This window comes from Telopea speciosissima, chromosome 2, assembly GCF_018873765.1.
Source record: "Telopea speciosissima isolate NSW1024214 ecotype Mountain lineage chromosome 2, Tspe_v1, whole genome shotgun sequence".
NCBI classification, from domain to species: domain Eukaryota; kingdom Viridiplantae; phylum Streptophyta; class Magnoliopsida; order Proteales; family Proteaceae; genus Telopea; species Telopea speciosissima.
In genome coordinates this window covers 9675440-9702654 of record NC_057917.1, presented here as the reverse complement: position 1 = coordinate 9702654, position 27215 = coordinate 9675440, and the positions used below count along the sequence as shown (strand labels likewise).

Below are 27215 nucleotides of genomic sequence, written 5' to 3'. Positions count from 1 at the left end.
CCTTAAAATTTCATCTTGGTCTCCCATTGTTAATCTTATGTTGGGCTTTCAGATGGCGGGATCTATGTTCACAGAATGGACAGATGAGAAGCATAGCCTATTCCTCAATTCCATAGAAAAGTCGTTTGTAAAACAGCTACATGACCGTAAAGATTTACTTGCTGGGCATTCAAAGCATGTCATATGATTTCTTTGCAAATTATTTAAGCGAAGGGCATAACCTCTGTCTTTCTTTTTACTGCGAATACAATGGCTATTTGACCTGAAGTATCAAAATTGAAACTACTTTCATTTATTTAAGCGAAGGGCATAACCTTTGTCTTTCTTTTACTGTTTCTTTTATACATGTACTTCTTTTCTTCTCCTACTAAGCCTAATTGATGATTTTTGAATTATAGGGCTGTGATGGATCCATTCTGTAAAGACAATAGTGCCACCATCATCAGTGATTTCTGAATTATAGAGTTGTGATGGATCCATTCTGTTTACAAGCTGACCAGATTGTATGTTTTTTGCATGTATAGACTGGTGGTCCTAGCTGGGAAGTACCACTGGGAAGAACACAGTAAATTAATTAACAATACTTTATCCTTTGTCCCCTAATCAATGAGTACTTGATGGGTCTTTAGCTCAAATTGGTAGAGCACTTGGAACATGAGCATGTTCCAAGGGGATGATGCTTCGAATCCACCAAGGTCTAATTTTTATCCTGTGTCCCCTAATCAATGAGTACTTGATGGGTCTTTAGCTCAAATTGGTAGAGCACTTGGAACATGAGCATGTTCCAAGGGGATGATGCTTCGAATCCACCAAGGTCTAATTTTTATTCAACTGTTCATAGTATTGTCAGTTATGACACTAATCCACACAAGAACCCAATTTTAATGGCATTTTCTAAATTTGGCATATTCTATAATTACTTTGATTATGTTAATGAGATATTTTAATTTTATGCTAAGGATGGTAAGAGAGAAAAAAGCTACAAGTATTTTTTGGTGTAATTTAGAAAGAAATGTCAGTAATTAACATCAAATAGGGAAGAACAGGTTTTATCAAACACCATTTTCGTTCTGAACGGCGTTCTTGAGACCGTTATCAAACAGTTATTTTTTGTCTCAAAACGCTGTTCTAGACGAAGAACGCCAAAGAACGTTTCTAATCAAGAACGGACGTTCTTTGTTCAGACATTTACCAAGCGTAGCCTTACTAACATGTTGGTTTGCGATCGGGCCTACTGGTATGGACCAGCATTTGAGATCCCCAAAACCAAATATGTTCATTTTATTAAAGGGAAATCAAATATGTTCCACCGCCATCATTGGCAAGCAAGGTTTTAAAACCTAGAACTAGACATAAGATTTGCCACAGCCGGAATCAACGGAAACCCTAGAAAATGGAACCGGGGTAAAAGAAGCAAAGATTGTTATAGATTTTTTTAGGTTTTTTATTCAAAAATTTTGTCAATCCATATGAGATGAGTTTCATTGATATTCTGTTATTTTACGGATGAAAAGAATGAAAATGGTAGGAAAAAAAAAGGATAAAGATCAAAGAGCATTCAAGGTAGATTTCAAAATAGGTTGTGAAAATTGAAATTAATCTGTATCAGAACCGGCTGATTCCGATTCGAATAGGTTGATTCATGTTGGCAAAGGTCAAATTGGCACTTTGTCATTCCTGCTGCAATCCCCTTCACTCCCTTCCTTCCTGATTTCTCAAAGAATTTGAAATCGTTGTTGTGGGCTAAAATGTTGGGTAGTGGGCTGAGATGTGGGTACTAGGTGCGTAGGGCCCGAAGAATCACCATTGTGGGCTGAAATGTTGGACCACAGTCCACATTGTAATTTGCCTTTCTCCTTTTGCATAACTTCTAATTTTTATTTTTGCAAAAAAAAACTTCTAATACTGAAGAATTTCCTCAAATTAACACAGAAAATTATCTCCTCCAGTTCCCCCCTGTGCCTGTAATAAGGGGAGGTGGACCCCATTCGGGCAGGGGTAGGGTGATCATTGCGCCCCTCCCCCTCTTATTACAGGCACTGGGGGAATTGAGATGGGCAGGGCACTTGAGGGGTTTAATTCCAAATGCCCCCCTGAAAATGGCCAAACGTACGGTTTACCCCTTGAACTTTCACTAGTGCAACGTGCCCCCCTGCTTTCCAAACTAAGTATCAATATAGTCCCTCCCGTTAGTCTGAGACGTTAAGTGATAACAGAACCTAGTTTTTGAAAACTTATGGACCATTCTGCCCCTTGATAGGGGTAGAATGACAAAAATACCCTTGTTTGAAAAATAAAAAAATAAAAAAAAATCCCTACAATTCATCTTCCCCAAATCGTTTAGGGTTTGGGGAAGATGAATTTTTTAATCTGAAATGGAACTACATTTGAATTGCAGCAAACAAATAAAAGAAAAGAACTTTCAATCAAAGCCCTAACCCTAGCTACAACTGAATTGCATAAGCTTATCCGACGATCTGCAAACAACAAGTTACCCAAAATAAAAATTTAATCCAAAATTTAAAGGACGAACAGATACAAACTTGTAAATCAAAAATCAGTGATGAGTTCTAGAAATTGAATTCGTCTGAGAGTCGCAAGTAAAGAACGTCAGGATAAAGATCGTTGTCGATCTGGGGAGGTAGTCTGGACTCTCGACAGGAGGACCCACTCTGCGTCGAAACTACAAAATAAAGCGAAACCGGATAAAAAATGGATAGATTTTGGAGTCCTCTTTACACTAATTTCATATTCAACGAAAAAAGGCGACTCTGTATTATTCTGATCAAACCAATGGAGATTTAATCAACTGCATCTATTTGGGAAGATTTGCAGCAAACGGCAAGGGAAAGAGATGGGGTTTGGGCCTTTAGGGTTCTCTTGTTCGAGAAGGGAACGAGAATCGTGAAAGGGTGAGTGAAATGTGAATCGGTTGGGGTTTTGATGAGAGCGTCGAGGACCATGGGACCGCAGTCCTTGAGATCAATTTGGAAATCTTGGAGTTGGGGTTTGGAAGGGTTGTCAGGATTTCATCGGTAGATGGAGAAGGTCTTGAGCAAAGAGGTGTCTTGTGCCTTGGCTTTGACCTGCTAGGCTTCAGCTTAAGAGGCGTGAGCTCGAGCCCATAGTAGCTTTGAGGCTGGAGCTAATACCCTTGAAAGTCCTCTGCGGAACCGACCAGTCGCCATGGCAGTGAGCAACAAGCACCATCACGGTGGACTCTGTTTGGGGATCCGGGTGCCATAACAGTGAGCAACAAGCACCAGAACGAGTTCTTCTTGGAGACCATCACCATCGAAGGGTTTGCTTGTGGTCCTGTTCATTTCGTCTGCGACTCCTGGGTTCAATCCAAGAAATAGGATTCCCTTCTCTAATAAGGTAATTTTCCATCATTGGTAAAATTTTACTAGTTTTCATATCCAATTGAAGATTTTAATATCAATTGCTCAAGAACTCATCTTCCTCAAACTGTAAACGATTTGGGGAAGATGGTTGTTGGTTGGTTTTTTTTTTTCTTTTCAGGAAAGGTCATTTTGGTCATTTGTCCAATCAAGGGGTGAAATGGTCCATCGATGTTCAAAAATTGGGATCCGTTAGGTTATAACGTCTCTATCTAACGGGAGGGACTATATTGGTACTTAGTTTGGAAAGCAAGGGGACACGTTGCATTAGTGAAAGTTCAGGGGGGCAACCGTACGTTTGGCCATTTTTAGGGGGGCATTTGGAATTAACCCGAACTTGAGGGGACAAAGATCCCATTAACACCACGTGGAGAATGGCAATAGGTGTTTGTTACGTGTCTTGATGTAACTCGTACAAATGGCAAAGACGTAAAAAGAAATTTTTGGACAAGAGAACGCTAACTGGTTGTATAGTGCCTGCACCAGCACAGGGCCAAATAAGAGTTCGTGCATGAACATTTAATTGAATGGGATTTTTTAATTCACTGAGGTTGAACGGTAATTTTGTGCAATCCTGTGTCTAGGGTAGGAATCACGCGACCGGTTAGCATTTTTAAAAAGAGATGAACTTCTTCGTATACTAATCCGTTGGAGTCGAGGGTGCGTTTGGAATGCATTCTAGGAATGCATTCTAGGTTGATTTCCCCCCTCTCTCGTACTCGTAATCTCGTGATCTCGTCCCCGCGTCTGTTAAGAAAGAGAAAGAATATCTGAAATCAGAGACACGATATCATGAAGCATACGGTAATGATGCCGTTGATGAGGAAGTTCGTAGATTTCGAGGCTTGGAGGGGTTTCTTTCTCCTTCTCTTCATCCTCCACTTCGTCCTCGCCTGCCAACTTCTTCTTCTCCCACCGTTGGTTTCTGCTCAAGGTAATCCCCACTCGTTCTCTGACTGTTTGCAATCTTATGCTCCGATCGATTGCTTGAGAGTCATCTGCATCTCTTCGATATCTGATTCGTAGATTTGTTTCTACTTTATTGTTTCAATCGTTCCATTCTGTTTCTCCAATAATGATGCTGATACAATTCTCTTTGAGTTGCTGCGTTCGTGAGGTTTCAAATTTTTTTTTTTAAGAAAAAAATCTTTATTTATTTTAGTTGATATTCAGTGAACTCTGCTAACTCTGTACTAAACTATGATCGTGTTAGAGAACTCAATTATACCGACATTGTTAGATTTATGTGTGGTTATTTGGGATTTGATGCTATTTATGATATTAATGTTGGGGATGAATCTGCAACCATGAGTAAGAAATGAAGCAAACAATCACACACAACACGAAGAATTTAACGTGGTTTGGCACGAATGCCTACATCCACCCGAAACTGCCAAAAGAACTAGAGATTTTCCACTAAACATGAAAAATTCTCCATGCCACTCTCCACCTCACCTCACAAAGGGATCTCCCCTTTGCTTGTGTTTAGGGTTCTCCACATAGAAACAATATATAGGAAACCCTAAAACCTTAAATCTAACTCACCAAAAAAAAAAAAACAAAAAGCCTTAAATCCACACAATTACAAATTTACCTCGTACATGTAATGGACCCAATACCCGACTCAATTACAAATTGATGCCCTATAATTATGTGGACCATTGTAGAAATGTAGAATACAAGATACACACAACCCCAACAATCTCCACCTTGGCTTGGATTTTGCAAACCACCCTGAAGAAGACCGGTGTTGATGTCTATTCTGCAAATTTTGTCATTGTCTCTACCTATCTGCCATACCCAACCGACATAGCCTACACCTCCCACCCAGGGTGTCTTTGCATGTTTGCCATACCCAAACCGGCATGGCCCCCACCCCCACTTGGGGTGTCCCGTACAACTCACTATTGCCGCAGAACGTGACGTGGCTCTACCTCTCCTATCGTTGCAGCCTGCTTCGAGAGATCATTGTCACTTACTAAATCCGAAGTGAAAGACACTCACTTCTTTCTAGACTTGCAGTTCTTCATCGCCTGAACCATCTGTAGTCTTTGTCATCCACCTATACTTCTTGCCTGAGTTCCAATAGTAGCTCCACCTGTTTCAACACTCCTTGCAAGTTTGTACAGATTCCCAATCATCCGTCCTTGCATCACAACTATGGCCCCTTGATAAACCCTAAGAACACCTTTAGATGAGCACCTTGCATCCAACACATGCCTCACCTCAGTCAAAGTTTGCACAATCCCATAAACAATACAAATCCGTATGGTCCCAATCCCGACAACCTTGCTTTTTGCATTTGTTTCCATTTTGATAATACCATTATCATATGCATGATATGTAGTAAACTGATCCTTGACTGAACACGTATGAAATGAATAACCAAAATCTAAAATCCAATCTAAAGTTTCCATATCTGATGAAGTTGTGAGAAAGATATCTTCATCATCACTCAAGGACCCTTCCACGATAGCAACATTTGATGATTTACCTCCATTTTCCTTCTCCTTCTCTTTTTTATCCTCCTTACTCCTAAGAAAACTCCTTTTATAACCTTCCTCACAATAATAGCAAGTTATTTGCGACCTTTCAACTTGGAGCGACCCTTGTACTTGTGAAACTCCTCTAGTCTCTCATTTGATTTGCCTCTTCACTGACCACCACCTATAACCAATGCACTACCCTCTTCGCTGTTTTCCGTCGTGTCTCATTCATCAACAAAGCAACAATAACCTTGTCAAGTTGGAGAGTATCATTATCAAACAGTAGTGTGTAAGTGACAATGTGATCAAATGAAGGAGGTAGTGAAGCCAGGGCTTTGTTCTCCTCTTTGGTCCTAACATCTAGACCCGACAATTCAATCAATATCCTGTTGAATTCAGCCAAGTGCACCTCAAATTTTGCTCCCTCTGACAACCAAAGGCCATATAACTGTTTCTTTAAAGACAGTTGATTTGTCAACGACCTAGACTTGTACCTGCTATGCAGCTTTATACGAACTTCCTCTGGATCTGCCAACCCGATGACCTCACTAAGAGTGTTATCCTCAAGATACAACTGGATTGTGTTTTTTGCTAGATCCCTCAACTCTTGCCACTCATCTTCCTTCATTTTCTCCAGTTTTTTTTATTTCTGCCTGAGAGCCTTGACTATCCCCTCCCACGTAAGAATATTCTTCACATGTTGTTGTCACAGAGCGAAGTCATTATAGCTGTTGAAGCATTCTATGGAGAAGGTTGAACCCTTCACCACCATCCGATTTACTTGATCTGTGCCTTCCGTGTCCGCCATCAACCTTAAAGTGCTTGATTATCGTTGGTCTTGCACAAATCTACATGGTCTAGACAAATTGAGCGGAATCTACTTGATCCGTCCCTTCTACTAAGTTTGGAATGCCGAAGAACCTTAGGGACATCTAACCTCCGTACCGCATTCTCCATACAAAATCAAAATTTTCGTATAGAACCAAACTCGTATGCAATCGGCTCTGGAAAATATTTATTTTCTTAATCCTTACCTACCCTCTTCCTAAAGTGACATACACCTTTCCTTTATCAATAAAACTCTTTCCTTGTGGGTTCCGTACCCTTTACTTTTTTTTTTTTTTGGTTCACTTCTTTCTTCCCACCCACAGTACAAAACCCCTTTTCTTCTTTCACCTTTTTTCCCCCCTCTTTTATCCTTCCTACCTCACCTACGGAATGGACTTTGGAATTTTTTTCTTCCCCTTCCTCTGTTCACATACGGAATTGGAATTAAACTTCGGAATCATACAATGCTTCTCCCTGCGCACCTCTTTCCTCCAACAACTCTGTGTATGCAGAGAGAAAAAATTAGATCCACGCATTACAGTGAAAAAAATACTAATGTAGTTCTAGAGAGGGTAAAGCCCTACTAGAAGCCAATTAAACCAGGACCAATAACAAGGAACTAAGGGGCTGTTGGTTCTACAGTTTCAGTAGAACAGAATTGCAGTTTTAGGTCAAATCTAGGGCTTAGGTTAGGATAATGGAAGGGGGCTTAGGGGGTATGGCTAGGTAGGTTTATAGGACTCTAATAATGTAGGTATTATAGAGTTTTAAGTGTTTTGAATATTCTGTAAAACTGGGCAATAAGTCAGGATCGACTATGGGTTTTGGGGAAATTAATGAAGGATGAGGGGATTAGGGTTTTGATGGACAAATATGGCTGAGCAGCAAGATCTAGAGTTTAATGGAATTAGGGTTTAATGGAATTTAAGCAAAATAAAGTGGGATCAATTGGGGAAGGGAGTAGAGTATAAGAAGAAGAAATTAATGAATAAGTTGCAGCAGAAATCCACTAGCAGCAACTTGGATAGAAGTGAAGGATAGAACCACCTTCGAATTGGGATCCTCCCGGCCGTCACGACACAAGGAGTCGATCGGATTCCACCAATCCCTTTCCACCTTGATAGAACCACAAGGATGCACACTCACAAAGAGCACAGGAGCAGTAACAATGGCAGCCAACAAGCAAAAGCTTTTTTGCATTAATCAAATTCGTATTCAATGCTGGCCTCCCTTACAAACTTATATAGAAGACTCAAAAATAGACTTAGACACTAAAAAGGAAATGCTTAACCCTATCCCTAACCTATTAGGTAACTTAAACTGACTAGGAAACTGAAATACTAAGGGAAATAGACTCAAAACATGGCTAGACTTATAGAGTCCTAATCCAGCCCAACTTACATCACATGACCACTTAACCATGTCACATGATCACTTAAATTGAACCAATTGGATGCAACCAATTTGAACCGGTTCAATTAAAAACATAAAAATAAACTAAGTATTGGGCTAATCCCGTATGCAACGTATATACCCCTAGTTTAGGCTCATTAAAGTGGCCTATTACATAGAAAACCCTTGGGATCAAAGGCCCAACATATATATATATCCCAACCTTAGACTTATTCCTAATAAAAGAAGCCCAGTTTGGTGATAATTCTGCATCAACTCTCCTCAGTTTGAAAAAATTCGTCCTCGAATTTTGTAGTTGTCAGGGGGAAGCAACATGTGAGTAGCAGATTTGACCATTCCCAAACAAAACTCTGGTGGGGCAAGAATATTGGGAATATAGTCTTCTAGGAGTGGAGCTTTCTCTTCGAAGAACCATGGTGGCATAACAAACTCTATATACTTTACTTCTGAATCAGCACCAATTGTGAATGTCCTATCCAAAGAGTCTTCAGTGTTAGCAACCTTCTCATCTAATACTTGAGACACAAGCTCCACCTCTTCAAGAACAGCATCTTAAAGGTCATTGTTCTCCTATAGAATCACCTCTGAATCAATTACATGCTGAATATCCCTCAATGGGGGTAACTCGTTAGGCAGCTCCTCTAGCACTACATTAGAAAAATCATGCAATAACTCCTTGATGGGCTGTGCCAACTTGACCTCAGGCTGGGCAGCAACTTCCTGTGTAACCACGGCTAGGATCAGACCTGAATCATGGCTGGTCTGCTCAAATTCCTTCTGTGGTACAGCTAAGACTTGATTCTCATAATCTGTCCCCGTCTGATTGGTGCGCATGGTTTGTTGTTTGCGCATCTCGGAGGGTAGATTAAAGAGATTTAGAATGACCTGATGTCCCTTGTGTTCTCTATACCTTTCTCTATCTTCTCTGTAATCCTTGAGATCTCTGTAACCATATCTAGGATTCCCATATCTGTCAGGGGTGATTCTCTGTTCTTCCAAACGTTGCAACCTAACCATGATGGCATCAGCTGCAGCTCTCTGGGCTTCAATTGCAGCCCTGTATTCAGCAGCAACCTTCTGGAACATCTAGAGCATTGCAGCCATGGGGTCAGCCATGGGCTCTGATACCAAATAATGTTCTAGATAGGGTAAAGCCCTATTAGAAGCCAATTAAACCAGGACCAATAACAAGGAAAAGGGGCTGTTGGTTCTACAGTTTCAGTAGGACAGAATTGCAGTTTTAGGTCAAATCTAGGGCTTAGGTTAGGATAATGGAAGGGGGGCTTAGGGGGTATGGCTAGGCAGGTTAATAGGACTCTAATAATGTAGGTATTATAGAGTTTTAAGTGTTTTGAATATTCTGTAAAATTGGGCAGTAAGTCAGGATCGACTATAGGTTTTGGGGAAATTAATGAAGGATGAGGGGATTAGGGTTTTGATGGACAAATATGGCTGAGCAGCAAGATCTAGAGTTTAATGGAATTCAAGCAAAAATAAAGGGGGGATCAATTGGGGAAGGGAGTAGAGGATTAGAAGAAGAAATTAATGAACAAGTTGCAGCAGAAATCCACTAGCAGCAGCTTGGATAGAAGTGAAGGATAGAACCACCTTCGAATTGGGAACCTCCCGGCCGTCACGGCGCAAGGAGTCGATTGGATTCCACCAATCCCTTTCCATCTTGATAGAACCACAAGGATGCACATTCACAAGGAGCACAGGAGCAGCAACAATGGCAGCCAAAATCAAATTCATATTCAATGCTGGCCTCCCTTACAAACTTATATAGAAGATTCAAAAATAAACTTAGACACTAAGAAGGAAAGGCCTAACCCTATCCCTAACCTATTAGGTAACTTAAACTGACTAGGAAATTGAAATACTAAAGGAAATAGACTCAAAACATGGCTGGACATATAGAGTCCTAATCCAGCCCAACTTACATCACATGACCACTTAAGTTGTCACATGACCACTTAACCAAGTCACATGATCACTTAAATTGAACCAATTGGATGCAACCAATTTGAACCGGTTCAATTAAAAACATAAAAAATAAACTAAGTATTGGGCTAATCCCGTATGCAACCTATATACCCCTAGTTTAGGCTCATTAAAGTGGTCTACTACATAGAAAACCCTTGGGATCAAAGGCCCAACATATATATATCCCAACCTTAGACTTATTCCTAATAAAAGAAGCCCAGTTTGGTGATAATTCTGCATCAAATACCCTCCCCTGTCCTTGCGCACCGCCCTTTTCTCAGATCTTCGTGCACACCATGCAACAATCTATTGAACCTAGCTTTGATACCACTTGTTGGGGACGAATGTGCAGCCACAAGGAAGAAACCAAGCAAGCAATCACACACAAGATGAGGAATTTAACGTGGTTCGGCAAAAATGCCTACATCCACCAGAGAGAACCAGAGATTTTCCACTAAACCTAAAAAACTCTTTACGCCACTCTCCACCTCACAAAGTGATCTCCCCTTTGCTTGTGTCTAGGATTTTCCACACAGGGACAATATATAGAAAACCCTAATCCCGACCCAATTACAAATACAAGCCCAACAATTATTTGGGCCATTATAGAATACAAGACACACCCAACCCCAACAATTAATGTGGAAGGCCAGTCCAGCTGGCAGTTTACTCTAATGCTATTGTTGCATAGTTTCCTTAGTGGGACTTTGTAATGATGAAAGTTTTCAACCTAACTAAGGAGAATTGTGCTGTTCACAAAGGAGTAGAGTACTGAAATTGAGTCTTTCCAAAAAATTTTAACTTGTAAGTATGTCTAAAACCTTTTATGTGAAGTCCTCATTGTCATTCTTGTAGCTGTACAAAACAAATCTTACCATTACGAGTCAGAACTGCCTCTTTGGGAAAAGGAAAACTCAAATAGAGAGAGACTAACTGATTAAAAAAGAATACATGAATACACATTCAATAATTTGGACATGCACTGAGAAGCCAAACAACTGGGACCCTATAATAACATCAGTTTGCAAAAAAAAAATAAAAATTGTGGCTTTATTTATTTCTCCAAGTTGGCAATAATGAGTTGCCTGAGTTTTTGGTGAAGCCAGTTTATCTGTATCTACTTTTATTTATTTTTATTAGAATTATTAGGTATATCTATGAATTTCTTTCATTGAATGGCCATTTGATGGTTTGCAGATGGAACACCTGGTAATGCTGCTGACCTGTTCAATAGAGTTTCAGAAAATGTAAAGGTGAAACGCTATAGTGAGGCTCTCAATGATCTTAATGCTGCTATAGAGGCTGACCCAACACTTTCAGAAGCGTATTGGCGTCGTGCATCTGTATTTCGTCAATTATGCAGGTTCTTTTCTATAAAAACATTTCTGCTTGCTACAAATTGTCTTTTCTAAAGGCACTAAGCTCTGATATAAAATATTTTATTCCAATGCAGTATAGGAACTTCTAGTTTTAGATTTTAAAAATTGTAGCTGACATCTTTATTACATCTTCTTGTTACGCCCTAAGTAAACAGGTGATTAGCAAAGTGATGCCAATTAGGGTTGGGTAGTTAAAGATGTGCATGTTAGAAATTAGAAATGGCCCATACATTTGATGCATGAAGAAATTGATCCTTATATCCAGCTATCATGATATAAATATGCATCCTTGTGTCAAGTGAAATTTCTGACTATCGAAGTGAAGTTTACACAAATTATTTTGTACTACTTTCAAATGATTGGGCAAAAACAGTATCTTATATATTTGATTAGTAGAAAAAAACCATATTCGATAAGCACATTATGATGTATACAATCATACATAATACTGCAACAACTCTGTAATAAGATGTCACATATAAATATGGATTTTGACTGTTATTTGGACATAGATATAGTTCTTTCTAGTTGTAATCTGATCATGGGTAATGACATTCTACCCTTTTTAAAAAAAACCATTTCTTACTTATTATTACTGTTACCTTCGGTGCCTGTGATTTGAGAATCTCATTCATGCCTCAAGTATTTATCTTCTATTGTTGATTTGTTTTTCTGTTAGACATTTGTTATGATTACATTTTATTGTCTATTGTGTTAGTTCAGAGAAGAGAATGAAGGATATTCAGAGTTTAGAAATTGACCAATACTGAGATAGAAAATGACAACAAGATCTTTAACTTGTTACAATTTGGAGATGACCATTTTGTGATAATATATACGGAAGATAGCATCTTAGAAATTTTTGGCTTTATCCTGTTGGTCTACTATCAATTTTAATTTCTGATTGGAGTTGGATGTAGATATGAGGAATCTGAGAAGAACTACAGAAAGTTTTTGGAGCTAAAATCTGGAACTTCTGCCGCGGAAAAGGAACTTTCTCAACTGTGGCAGGCTCGGAGTGCTCTCGAAACAGCTATTGATCTTTTTGAGGCAGGTGATTTTGGAAAATCTTTGGATTATATTGATAAAGTTGTCCTTGTTTTCTCACCTGCATGCTCAAAGGTAATGTTATTTGTTGATATAATTTCATTTATCTATTGAAGCAATTCTGTAAATGGTGTCATCTTAAGTCTTAACTAGGTAAGCTTTGTTTTTTGCAGGCAAAACTCCTCAAAGTGAAGTTATTGTTAGCAGTGAAAGATGACTATGGTGCAATAGCAGAGACTGGATATATGCTCAAAGAAGATGAGAATAATCTGGAGGCACTACTGTTGCGTGGGCGTGCTTATTATTATCTGGCTGATCATGATGTTGCTTTAAGGTTTGTTGTGGTATACAAAATTACAAAAGCATTTTCATCATGAGCTGCAGACTTTTTTTTAAGTATTATCTTATTTACTCAGACTTTGTTTGTTTGTATATCCCAGACATTTCCAGAAAGGTCTCCGCCTAGATCCAGAACACAGTGAACTGAAAAAAGCATACTTTGGTTTGAAGAATCTACTGAAGAAGACTAAAAGCGTAAGACCCACAGGCTTTTACAGGGTCTTGGATATAAGGCCATTGTGATGTTTACACTACAGTATAGAATATTGAGCATACACTTACTATGATATTTACAGGCAGAAGATAATGTGGATAAGGGTAAGCTGCGGTTGGCAGTGGAGGAGTTCAAAGCAGCCCTTGCGGTGGATCCTAACCATGCTGCGCATAACGTCCATCTTCATCTTGGTTTGTGTAAGGTCTTGGTCAAGCTTGGCAAGGGAAAGGATGCACTCAGTAGTTGCACAGAAGCACTAAATATTGATGAAGAGCTTAAGCTTATTGAAGCTCTAGTTCAGGTATGCTTTGATTTCCATTGTACATCTTTATCTCCAGAAACAATATAAATGACCGCAGAAAATGCTTGGGAGCTTATTGAGCTTTTGTTCATCTTCTCTCTAGTTTTCCGTTTATGTCTGTATCCATCCAAAATGTTGTAAATGGCCCCAGGTTTCTCTATAAGAAGTTTCTTTGCTAGTTAAGCTGTAGGACTTTGAACCAATAAATCTTTTTGGAAGGACACACTCTTTATATATAGGTTTTCAATTTGAATATGCCTTGTATGCCATGTTAAAATGGTTTAATGCAATGACGCATGGAATCACCTAGTTAGCATTTAGCTAGGTCACAACTTCACTTAGCAATGTCTGGAACCTTCGTCAGACAATTTGAAGGTTATAGATGGATATATTGAAATTCAACTTGATAAAATGACTAGACAAGATTAATAACACGGAGTGACCTTTGACACAAAGTAGCAAAAAGTTACAAATTGTGTGAATACTGTATCACATTTTCAAAAATCGTTATTAGGGGCTATTGCTTGGTCCGGTGGTAAAAAGATGAGTCTTGAGAGCAGCACCTTTGTTCAAAAATTGTCAAAGGTTAGGATCATATGAAAACGGCAATTGCACTTGGTCACAGACCTTTTCTTCTCTTAATTTTCACATATCCACTGTACTACCATTACAGTCTTATTGAAGGGCCTTTTTGCTCACCTCATCATTTTAGGAATAGCTCTAGTTTCCTGGACAGCCCACAAAGGAAAGCCTCATACTTGTCAAGGCAATGCCTAGGCAGCAATGCATTCCTTGAGGTCCTAGTGACTTTATCGCCTTATGTGCCAAGGTGCCCAAACCCAAAGTCTGCTAAAATTGCCCTTTAAATGTAATAATTTCAATCATTTTCTCATTTCTCCGATTATATGTTTCTACAATCTCACTTTTATGTTCCATTTTTTCACCTTTATAATGCTGCATTAAATATATCTTTACCTCTAAAGAGTAAAAGTGTCTGAAAAATATGGCTGAGATATAACATAAGGTGCTTGCTAAGGCATTCCCTTGGCCGCTTGGCGTCAGGACAATAGTCCTTCCTGTATGGAACCTAATATCTACCACCTGGCCAGTTCAGAACTGGGCCCAAATTTTTTGGATGAGTAGGGCCCAGGGTACCCTGCTCACATAGTCACATGTGAAATTTCAGCATAATTGGAATTGGTCATGTGGCAAAGTAAATCTTTGAAAATCTACTAATAAAATGCAACTTTTAAAAAATGGTTGAAACCAAATGGGTGGCTGAATATACAAGTGATGTGGATCCGGGGTTCGAAAACCTGATTCAGATCGCGTATGGGCCTACCTGAATAATAGAACTCAATCATGCCCACAACTAATGGGAATTTTGTAATAAACCAGAATATTTAAGGGGTAACTTGGTAGTTAAATAGAGGAAAGGACAAAGAGGAATTAGAATTATTGAATGAGGGCTGACTTGGACAGGTTTGTAAGTTAAGGTCAAACTAGAATAAAGGAACTGTTGGAATATGTAATCCAGAATACCGTGGGGTATTCTGGTCTTTTTGGGGTAGTTTACTCCTTGACCTTATGGCCTTCTTTGTTTCTTTCAAAGGAATCCTATTCTGTTCACCATATTTACCAGAATGCCATCCCTTTTTCAACTTTGTGTTATTTACAGTTCTACCATTCCCCTATTTGACTACCCAATTGACCATTGAAAATTCTGGTTTATTACCAGTTTGCCCTTTGGCTTGGATTGTATTTAAAAGTGGATTTCCACCAAATTACAGCCATGCCATCCTTTTTTCCAACACCGTTCCCTTTCAATATTTCTAATTCCCTTCATATCCCATACATTTGGCATATACCCATAACCCCTTTGGAAGTTAATGGTATTCTCTAATTTGCCATTTCTTCTTTTTTCATTACCCTTAGCACCTCTTGGAAAATTCTGGAATATTATGTTTTTGCATCATCTCTGTTATGTCCACGTGTACTACACGTGAGGGGGGGGATTATGTACAGTACACCTGCAGACATTGTAGAAGCAGAACTTGCAGGAACACTTGGTGCAAAACATAGAAGATCAGAGTTTTCACCATTGCCGATCAAAGTTTTCACCATTGCCAATGGGTATCTACTTTGTTATTGGGTTGAGTTTGCCGTAAGGGGGAGATTGAAGTATTGAAGAGTATTGAAGATATTTGGTTGTTGCCTATTTGAGGACTTTCAGTTGGGTTGATACAGTTTTTTTTCCGCTGCCTGATTCAGTTTGTTTTTCGTTGCTTGCTGCTCTAGTTATTTCACTTCAAGATTCTAAGTCACTATGACAATTTAAGATTCATCACTGGATAGCTATTAAAGATTGTTGAAAGCTGCCTTTTTTGGAAGACATTCCAGTCCCGGTTTGCTGATTATGCCTGTCCAAGTTTTGAAGATCTATTTTTTCAAGTTTTTGAAGGTTTATTTAGGAGCTGCATTCATATGTCAAATTGGATTCTGCTGCAGCTTAGTTTTTTCCCATTTTGTTCAAGTCGGACATTAGTACCTTGTATGCGCCAATTTGAGGGGGAGTGTTAGCATTATTATGAGTTATTTTTTTTTCTTTAGTTCAAGCTGGATCTTCTTTCTTTACTTATTTGTATAATCCAGCTTGAGGGGGAGTGTTGGAATATGTAATCCAGAATACCGTGGGGTATTCTGGTCTTTTTGGGGTAGTTTTATTCTTCTTATGTTATTAAGTGTAAGTGAGCTATGTGGGTTTTAGTCCCACATCGCCTAGTTTAGTCTCTTTGTAATTTCCCCTCTATTATAAATAGAGGGGCTTACCTATGAATGAATACAACAAGTTATTATTCTCTCTTTTCATCTCTCTAAAGTTACTGGTTACAGGTCCTAGGTTTTCTACAGGAACATAGTAAAGGTTATTATGGAAAGTGGAAATAAACATAAAGCAACAAGGAATCGTGGGGGAGAAGGGAGGTATCTTATCTTCTACAAGGGAAAAGGGGATAAGACAAAACTAATTATAGCTAAAGGACAAGATAGAGTTAAGGAGAGAAGAGAGTATTGAAGAAAAATAAAATAATACAGTAAGCGATCACAAATCGTGGGGGTTGTCTTCAACCTCCAGCCAAGGCAAGAGGCAGAAAACCAGTGGCAGTACCTCTTAGTTTCAGTCAATGAAACTCAACCAATATGTATTCTACCTAACTCAAACTTTAGGTGAAGGCTAATCTCCCATAGGATTGTTGATTCCAACAATCAAATACCCAAAATGGCAAAGAACACATGGGCTTTTAAGATCTGTAATCAAACCCAGCGGCATAGTTATCAAGGTGGCAAGGTGACCCAAGGCGGTGGAGGGGTGTCTAAGCACTTAGGCGACAAGGTGCCCAAGTGTTATTTTTTTTTATCTTTTCTAACATCCAAGGCGGTGGAGGGGTGTCGAAGCGCTTAGGCGACAAGGCGCCCAAGTGTTATTTTTTATTTTCCCTCTTTTCTAACATTATTTAGTATGCTACAATATATACCTTATATCATCAAAAATCAATATTAAGCCACATCAAGTCATAAAAAATCAATATTAAGCCACATCAAGTCATCAAAAATCAACATAGAACTAGAAGACAGCAGAACTGAAGAAGCAAGCTATTGGAAGTTTAAAACAATCAAAACATACATTTGGTTTATACTGCTCTTGGAATTGGTTATTGCCTTGGTATACCTAGTCTCACATTTTGTTTATACTGTTCTTAGAAAATATGATCTTATCTATAAGTAATTAAACTGCTCTCGATTAAGAGAAATGTTTTTGTTCTCTAAGAAGTTTTACTGGTCAGATGATTTTATTTTTGCACGAGATTTTTTGTATTAGATAGAACACAAAACCAGCTTTTCAAAAAATCCAAGATTGCTTAAATCTGATTTATATTGAAGGAGTTATGTTCCGGTTAAACTTTATTTGATGTGCGCGAATGCTGTCAAAATCGCTCTGAATGAAAATGTTTTTTATATATCAAAGCAAATGAATATTTTACCACACTTTTGTTTTTTAGCAATGTTTTACTATATTAAGATTTATAAAATTTTTAGATTTGAGAAAAACTCCAGCATTAGAAAGTTGAAATTTTCACCTACCGACAAAAATCCAGTTTTTGTTCTTGCCTGGGGGGTTGCCTTTTTATCCTTTTGGAATTTTGATTTTTTAACTAATTTATTAGATTCAAATAGGGGGTATTTACTTATTTATAAATAATATCTTAAGTAAATGAAATAACAATTATATGAACATTTACTTAAATAATATTTGGCATAAATAAGGATCTACGGGCGCGTTAAATTCCACTAAGGTGGCAGTCACCTAGGCCCCCCAAAAATCCGCCTGGACGCCTAGGCGGCGCCTAGTCGACGCCTTGACAACTATGCCCAGCAGAAGAACAAAGATAGAGATGGGTTCAACTTGGAGATCTATTGTCCAGCAAGGTTTCAAGCAGAGATTATGCAGGAAGGGTCGCCTTAAAAGTTGTGAATAATCCACCCAATAACAGAACAAAGCGGCAGAATCAAAAGAGATCGACCCAAGCTAATAGGGCTGCAAGTAAACAGAATATGAGAGAGAGTACGAACAAGAATGGAGAGAGGAGAGGATTCACATAGAAGAGGGGGGGGGGAGAGAAGCTTGCACAAGCTACACGGCTCTCAAACCACAGCTCAACTATTCATTCTTTCAATCTGCTATGAACAATGGTTACAACTTGTATTTAAATTAAAAAATAAAAGACTCTTAAGTGTAATCTAAAACTGAAATAAAATCCTAAACCGACTCTACCACTAAGTAGCCCCTTCAAAGTAAAAGATAAAATCCGAATAATAAATCTAAATAAATGACTATAATATCCTACTGATCCCAAAAACCAATTGGACCCGGTTCTCAATCTGGGTTCTCAAACGGGTTCAAGCCGACCCATGGAAGTGCTCCTGCATCAATTAGGAAAAATGGCAATACACAACATAGGCGTCCAAGCGTCGCCTAGGTGGGAACCTTGTTGGTGTCGCCTTGATTTTGGACCCTCTCTAATGGCTAGACGCTGTGACAACTATGATACACAAGAGGGGTATGTGATTGAATTTGAATATGAAATTTGACACGTTTTTAATCTACATCATGAGCTATCAATCCAACAGTAAGTATTGCCTGATCACCTTCCACATGGCACAATTAAGTGGACCACATAGGAAGACCTGATGTGGGCCATGCGAAGAACCTTTTGCCTTTAGAGTGGATTCATGGTTTATTGTAAGTTTCTGTTGGTGGAACATCCAAATATTCCTGTGCATTTTACTAGGATTTTGTGCCTCCTATGATAGCTACAGTTTCTGAATGATTTTTTCCTTTTTCTTCCCTTCTATTTTAAACATTTCAACTTTGATGTTGTTGTGGAAAAAAACCTGCTTCTTGAGTGGGGTGGATTAACCTTTAATTGAAGTTACAATACTCTATGTAATTTAAGCTATCTTGACTGGTTTTTTTTTTGTTTCCAGAGGGGTGAAGCCAAATTTTTGGCAGAAGATTGGGAGGGTGCTGTGGAAGATTTGAAAACAGCAGCTCAAAAATCACCTCAGGTTTGTCATGAACTTGTAACTTTTTAAAATTTCTGTATTGTCTTGTTGTGGCTTGTCGACCCACTCTCTTTTTTCGTCTGGTTTGGTTCTGGGTTTTTATTCAAATTTGGTGAAGGTCAGGAGGACAGATATTTATTAATATTTATAATATAATATTGGGTATGAAAACTCATAAATAACAGGAAATATGGAATATAAAGCTAAAAGTTTGTATGGTATTTTTTTAGTAAAGGGAACTAATTTATAAATTTTAACATATAGAATTGTAGATCAAATATTTTAAGAAATAAAACTTGCAAGGAACATTGTCTTTGAGTTGAGCATTTTAAACTGGATTGGGTATTCAAACTGGTTCAATTCAGTAAGTTCAAGTTGAAACCCACTCTGCTGACTAGCATGCTAATCTGATTTGAACCAAGCCCAGTCCGCTCCCTCCTCTGCATGGGATACATTTTTTTGGTGCATTATTGGTGATTGAATTTTTTTAACTTCAGGATGAAGTGAATCCAGTTGCAAGTTTTTTATTTTTTTTAGTGTCTGACCTTTCATTCTAGTTGTAAGAACAATGTGACCATGGAAGAAAAACTTGGCGACCAATCAAGCCGAATTTGGTGAATGTTCTCCAATACATTAGGATTGCTATTTTTTTTAAAGTTAATTTCATTCTTTTGATAATTAAAAATTGAATTTCTCTAAGTTACTGCCTTAATTATTGAATATTAGGTTAACTAGGAAGCCCTGCCCAGTGCCCAATGGTAGTCCTGGACCATAATTGTCAAGGCGACTAGGAAATTTAAGGTGTTGGAGGGGTGCCTAGGCATTAAGCAACAAGGCACCCCCTTCCTAGGCATGCAGTATATGTAATATAGCAATGATAACGTTATATAATTATGCTTTTATGGAACATAGAAGTCATATCAATGCAATATGATATAATTATGTTAGTAATGACCTAATGTGAAAAAACCAAAATATAATATAAACAAAACCATAGGATATAATATAAACATATTCATTAAAAACAAAGCAATAAACATAAATCAAAGTAAACTAGTGAAGTGCCTAAAAACTGATGTAATATAAGGCGTGCTCTCATAAGACCACACTGCGACTTCTAGGCATCCAAGGCAGTGGTCGCCTTTCTTGTATCAAACAAGGCGTGATGTTGTCTTGGACCCAAGAAGGCGCCTGGACACCTAGGCGATGCCTTGACAGCTATGTCCTGGATTTTAAATCTTCACATCCCATTTGTTGGGTATTTTTAAAAGTCATCTACCCATCTGGTGAGTCAAGATTCTAGAATATTTGCTACTACTGAGGAACTCCAAAAGAAATAACTAGCTGGAGAACATCTTCCACACTACTTTAACCTGTCAGGATGCTGATGTACTAATCAGCGACTTGCAGTAAGTCACCATATATAACCTGGTCATGAACATATTAATAAATAACTTTAACGTCAAGTTGAAAAATCCATTTTCCAAAGCCAAGTTCTTTCAACTTAAGTGAATGCTTGGAAGCTTTGCTGTTGAATAAAGTCATTTGAATTCTAAGAGAAACAATAAGGAGATGGAAAGAGAAGAAGGAACAGGGTAAAATAAATGAAAATCCAAATACAGCGTTCCAATTATTCTTTTGGGAAAATGACTCGATATTCAATATGATATTTTCAATGAATGAAATGCACACTCCACCCAAAAAAAAAAGGATGGAAATATGCAATATGGGAAATACAGACAAAAAAATGCAAGATGGGAGGTCTGTTTGTAAACAAATATGCCTTGTATTGCAAGACTTTTTCCATATTCTGGCATCGGTTGCTACTTATCCAAAATCTATGGAATTATGCATTTTGGTCATTGGAAATGTCATATTGAGTATTGAGGTCATTTTCACTTTTATTAGTCTGCGTGAAAATTTTGGAATTGCTATAATTTTCAAAATAAAAATTTGCAGAGTTTATTGTTCTTGAATTGCAGAGGAAATCTGAAATCAAACTTTGCCCTTTCTGTCAATTACGGATGATTAAAAAGTATATTAACGGGAAAAAAAAGAGGGAAGTACAGCAGGAGGTGCATCAAAAGTCCAAAAGTTGAAACAGAAGAATGACCATACCATCATGGTAAAGATGACCCTACATCTAGGTTATACCACGACATGGGTTTTGGAGCAGGATCAGAAATTGGAGCGACTAATCTGAAAAGCTCCAGAGGTCTGTAGCTTCTTATCAGGCATGTGAATGAGGTGGTTTGCCAGTGTGCTCCCTTGTGTCAAATGAGAAACACTGATACCCTTTGTACGTGTAATTTCCCATGTTGATAATGTTGCCCCTGAAGTGGCTCATAGGGAGATGCTGCTTTTGATTTCCAACATAACTGTAATCCCCATGCATTACATGAGTTGGTACTTGAAACTAAAGGGCAGATGGCCACCAGATGAACCAAGCAATAAAACTTCCAGGCGGACCAAACTGCACAAAAAGGAGGCATAACTTCAAGGACATGGCTTCTCTCAGTCTCAGAGGTTAAAGAAACAAGTGGAAAGAGCCTTCTGGCTTATGGCTTGAAGCTTCTTATTGGGCATGTGTTTTTAGTGTGCTTAGTTTGAAAAATGTGACTGGATCTGCCCATCCAGTTGAATTGGCACTGAACTGACTTTTAATCAGTTCCCGGTTTTTTTGGGTGGAATCCATTTGTCAAACCAGAAACGGGTAGCAACTCCCTTTTCAATTTAATGTCCAACTGATTTTGTAAAAGTTGAGACCATTAAGTGTGTACCTGTGCTTCTTTTTTTTTTTTTTGGGGGGTGTTGCACTGAGGTGTATCTATTTATCTCAGAAATTGTGTAATTATTTGCTAAACTGGAACAGAGGGTTTGAGAGATATATTTTAGTGAGAGATGAGAATGTGTATTAATGTTGCAATTCCTGAAAGAGAGGACACGTTTATTGTACAGTTGGAACTTGGAAGGATAGAGATGCTGTGGTCTTGTAGACATGGATCAGTCCCACATTGAAGGGGGAGGCTAGTTCTCACCCACAGCACTCCATATTAAATACCACCCAATGAGTTTCCATTCTGTGGGAAATTTTTGTGAGCTAGTGGATGTTAGCAGCACTTAAAGTACCTTCATGCCATACTTAAAAACCATGATTTGGAACTGTTTCCGCTCTTAAAGCGATTTTCTTATGCAGCTGGTTCTGGTTACTTAGTCTGACATACATATTCCTTTCCATAGAATCCTCTAACAACACATAAGGTGGGGATTGACATGCATCACTGTGAGGAGGAAACCGAGAATGTTAACAGTGAGGAGAATTCATGATGCAGAGCTGAAGACCTACTCTCGTAGGAAGAAGCCTAGTTGCCGCTTTCTTAGTTTATTTTTTTGATGTCTTTGTTATATTTTAATTTCAATTGAAACCATGGTCCATGTTGATCCAATGTCGGTTCAATTTAAGTAACTTTGTTATTTAATTTCTTTTTTAGCTAATTAGTCTAGCTACTTAGGTGAGTCGGTTATGGGGTTTCCCATTCCAATTAAAACTATGTTTTAAGCTTAGTCTAAGTTAGAGTCGGTTGAGACTTTCCTAATCAGATTCTAACTCTGAATTTTATTCATCAATACAAGGTGTTTGATCCAAGCGACACCTTGGGGTGAGAAGCCCAGGTGGATCATCTTATGCTCGTGTTCTCTTGCTGCTACTGTTTTACTGATTTACCATTCTTATTCTTTAATCACAGCCTTTAACTGGTAATCTTTAATCAGAAATCTCTGCAACTAGAACCTATCTTTCTAGAAGATTACACACACAACACTTTTTTTGAGATTAAGCAAACCAGCCATCAGATCTGGGTGAAATTTTGATCGAATCTCAAGAATCCCAATTGGGAAACTCGATTCAAAGTTGAGGCAATTCTGACCAGCCGATTGGCTGCTATTGTGAAATCTCTGTTTTGCTCTTTTCTCCATTAATACCCTATTTCATACCTGACTCAAATTCTGATTTGCTGAACTTGTTTAGCTATTGATTATATGCTTATTTTCATGTCTGAATTCATCAACCTTTGAACCCTAATTTCAATAGTTAAATTACTGTTTTACCCCTAGTCCTATTGCTAATTTGCTACTAGGACTTAGCCCTATTTGCTTATCTGGCCATCCGATTAAGCTCAGGTTTTCAGCAAACATTCCCCTTCTTATCTAAACTCGCCATTAGTTTCAGCCCTAGCCTCCCATCTGATTTTGTGATGTCTCTCATCTCCCTAATCTGAACTTTTCTTTGATTAAAAGATCTTGTTATTGGCTACTGATTTGAGTCTTCAAGCCATTACTACATTAATTCATTCTGTGACATCTCTGACTGGATAAGTGTGATTTAGGAACATAAGAATGGATGTGGATAATTTAACAGACACTTTGATGGAGGGTGGAGCATGGGGTAGATTGTAGTTATCAGATGTAACAGTTAAACCTGTTGAACTGTCAACATGCTATAAATATGAGCTAACTCATACATCAACCCTGTTGTGTGCGTGGATATGCAATTATTCACACACACACAGAACACGCTGGTTTTGACTTTTGACTTAGTTTACATATAAAAGTGGATGATCTGGAAACTGGACACCAACATTTTTTTTGTTGATGGACAATAATTAATGAATATTTTATATTGATATTTGGGAAACTGGCCAGAAAAGTTTATGTTTCTTCACCACTTTTCTTGGGTAAATGCCCATAATTCGGATGGCATCCTTTTACTTGTCATTTGCCTTCTTTGTGTGCCTGTTTTTTTAATGGTTGTGGTGGGCCTTAATTTATTTGCACATTTTGAATCATCTTTATTTTACATATTGTATACTTGTTTGTTTAACATTTTAAGTTATAACTTTCTATTTCAGATCTAGTGATTGAATCATAGTTTTCTCTAACATCAACCTTGTCATTTTCTTTTTCTTTTTATACTTGAGGATCTAAACTGTTCACTGAATCTCCATGCTGGAGTCCTTACAAGACTCCATTTGTGCAGGATATGAATATCCGAGAAGCATTAATGAGGGCTGAGAGATCTTTGAAATTGAGCAAACGCAAGGACTGGTACAAGATTCTTGGAATATCGAGAAGTGCATCTATATCAGAAATTAAACGTGCATACAAGAAGCTTGCTTTACAATGGCACCCAGATAAGAATGTTGATAATAGAGAGGAGGCCGAAGCTAAGTTCCGAGAAATAGCTGCTGCATATGAGGTGAAATTCAATCATCATCTATCTTTTATGCATATACCATGCTTCATAGGCTCCTTGAGAGAAGGGGGATAGTTCAATTTTTAGCCCCTTGCGGATAGAGTCCTTTCTTCTCATGTCTACTGCCAATAATCTTCTTTATCACCAAATCTTGACAGAGACAATGAGAAGGAGAAAAGGATATATACAACAATAAAGGATTTGGTTAAGTGATTCACAAAGAGGGGGTTAATAGCAAAGTTTGGAACATGGAGAATAGAGTCAAGAGATATGAAAGAGATAGCCTGCACACCACCCTTACCAGAGATAGAGGAAAGTGAACCATCAACAATTCTAACCTTATCCTTACCTGAACAGACAGAATATGAGTCATAACATTGAGACGTACTAGTCATGTGATCAGTAGCTCCAGAACCAATGACCCAAGAGGAGAAAGTAGCAAAGGTAGAAGCCTGCAAGGCTCGGGCCAAAGAATCTGACACGGTTGTTGTAGGAGAGGACCACCCAACTGTGATATAATCCGTTGAAAAACTGCAAGATATTTCCTTGCGAGGGAACAACTGTCCTCTTATAGTCCAAGAGGGATGCCCCATGGGCTTGGTTTCAGTCATCACAGTGTTTTCTCTAACCCCCCTCTCATGCCACTTCGCATACCAATAGGTGTAGCTCTAGAGGGACGTCCATGAAGGTCCCAACAGATTTCGCTAGTTTGCTTGGGTTTGCCACAATGTTCACATCTGAGTCTATCTTTGTCATCCCCACGGCTTGAATCTTGGTTTCTTCCTCTACAATGCCAACTCCTCTGTGAACTAGAGGCACGAGCAGACCTCTCAAGGGATGGCGAGTTTCCATGGCCGCTCTTTTGGTTTCTTCACTTTGTAAATAGCCACACACCTCATCCAAAGATGGAAGGGCTGATTTGCTCAAGATTTGCATCCTGATTGGTTCATATTGTGGGTTTAGCCCACTAAGGAGAATCAAAACATGCTCCTTATCAAATGTTCTATAGACCTTTGCCTCATCCTTGGGATTGGACAGCTGGAGGTCCCTATAGTGGTCATACTCCTTCCAAAGACAAACAACTGTGTTATAGTACTCATAGATAGTTCTGTCACTCTATTTCATTGTGATAATCTTCTAGAGAAGTTTGTAGACCTTAGTCATGTAACCCATTCGGCCAAAAGTCTTTGCAACACTATCCCAAATATCCTTGGCTGTCTTCTTCTGCATAAACCTCCTACCAACAGAGTTCATAGAAAAAATCAACAAGGTCATAACAGTGCAGTTCCCGTCTGCCATTTCTAGTATGTCAATCACTTGATTGAGGGGCCATGATGTTACCAGTAATTTAACCCAACTTCCTATGACTTTGCAAGGATAGCTTCATGGAGTGAGCCCAGTCAAGATAGTTGGTATTGTCAAACTTAACAATGGATATCTGGATGTTTTGCTTTTCAAGGGCAATCAAATTGGGGTTAGCACAACTCGAACCACCAGCCGAAGCTTCCATTGGTCTACTGACCTCCAACACTATGTGATGGCACACTCGGGAAGCTGGTTGGATACCCAGACCAGATGGGGAGAGTACACACTCTACCTAGACACCCCTTCCCAACACTCACACAACAATTCCAACAAGCAAATAGATCACAAATCTTAAAGAAACTTCAATCTAATGTACATTTCAAGTTGTGGGTTCATCTTATAACAACTTAGAAGCTCACCTCCTTCACAATCGAGGTTATGGAGTCTTGAAAGAGGACCTTTGGGCAACTCCAATGAGCCTGATCCCTGAGGAGAGAGAAAGGGAGCAGGAGCTACAAGGCTGACGGTAGCCCTGTTTTTCCTTGCTTGTAAATCTGTCTTCACAGCTTCAGATCTTCATCAATATGTCTTCTAGTTGATGGGTGAATAGCTTGAACAACTCTTCTTACATGATGCACAACCTCTGTTGAAGCCCTTTACTCTCTAGGGTACAAGTTTTTGGTCGATTCTCAAGCCAGTTCTGATAGGAAATAAGATGAGAGAGGGGAAGAGGAAGAAGAAAAAGAAGAATACGCAAGAATGCGTGGTGAGAGAATCGATTTCTCTACCCTAGATGTACTAACTTGTGAATGCCATATAAGATTACATCTATACTCCCACATTAACATAAGATTACCTAGGGAGGTACAATACAAACTTATTTAACAAAGTAACCATAATATCCTTACTCCATGAACTCTAACAAAGTCCTTTTGGTTAAAACTGCTCATGCTTTTCACATGACAACTTATCATCAACCGTCATCTAGTTTTTTCATCACTTGCCAGTCCATTTTAGTTTTAATTTGCTTTAAAGAGATCTTGCCTCATCCAGTTTTGAGTTTTGCTCATAGATATATGTATAAAAAAAAATTTTGCTCATGGATACCTACACCCATTTGTAATATCTGACCCCTTCAATCTCCTCATTTCTAGGTACTTGGAGATGAAGAGAAACGTGTAAGATATGACAGAGGTGAAGATTTAGAGGACATGGGTGTGGGAACGGGTGGCGGTGGTTTCAACCCTTTTGGTGGTGGGGGACAGCAATTCAGTTTCCACTTTGATGGCGGTTTCCCTGGCGATTTTGGTGAATTTCATTTTTGATTGTGATGAGAGAATCAATTGCCTTCATTAACAGAGAATTAAATCAAGGAAAAGGAGCACTTGTCCTCAAGAGGGACAAAAAGCAACTGACTGATGCTAACAAATAGTTGTTAGATTGTGAGTCTATGCAAGCCATTTAGAAGAAGCTTGTTCTTATTCAAAAGTTGCTTCTAAGAGAATTTTCCACAGCGGCGTATCATTTATCCCAAATTTGTTTGGGTTTGTTACTCATCTTCTGTGGCTAATGGCAGTGGCGCCCCAGTTTTGATGTTACTTCCGCTTTTAATTATACAGAGATGTAACATAGAAAAATTCTCCTTC

The 27215-nt window shown here is 38.6% G+C and overlaps 1 protein-coding gene and 1 long non-coding RNA gene across 2 annotated transcripts in view; one reads left to right on the top strand and one right to left on the bottom strand.

The window, feature by feature from the left end:
- The window catches only part of LOC122652843, a 13285-nt gene extending 7079 nt beyond the window's left edge, over nt 1-6206 (bottom strand). Inside the window, exon 1 of the long non-coding RNA XR_006331655.1 lies at nt 6169-6206. This is a non-coding gene — a long non-coding RNA (uncharacterized LOC122652843). The remainder of the gene's footprint in view (nt 1-6168) is intronic.
- On the top strand, nt 4166-27215 carry LOC122652840 (dnaJ protein P58IPK homolog). Its single transcript, XM_043846716.1, has 9 exons — nt 4166-4335; nt 11309-11474; nt 12411-12612; nt 12711-12871; nt 12978-13071; nt 13173-13391; nt 18936-19016; nt 24049-24267; nt 26724-27215. The coding sequence occupies exons 1-9, from the start codon at nt 4194-4196 to the stop codon at nt 26892-26894; spliced, it is 1455 nt and encodes a 484-aa protein (XP_043702651.1). The 5' UTR covers nt 4166-4193; the 3' UTR covers nt 26895-27215.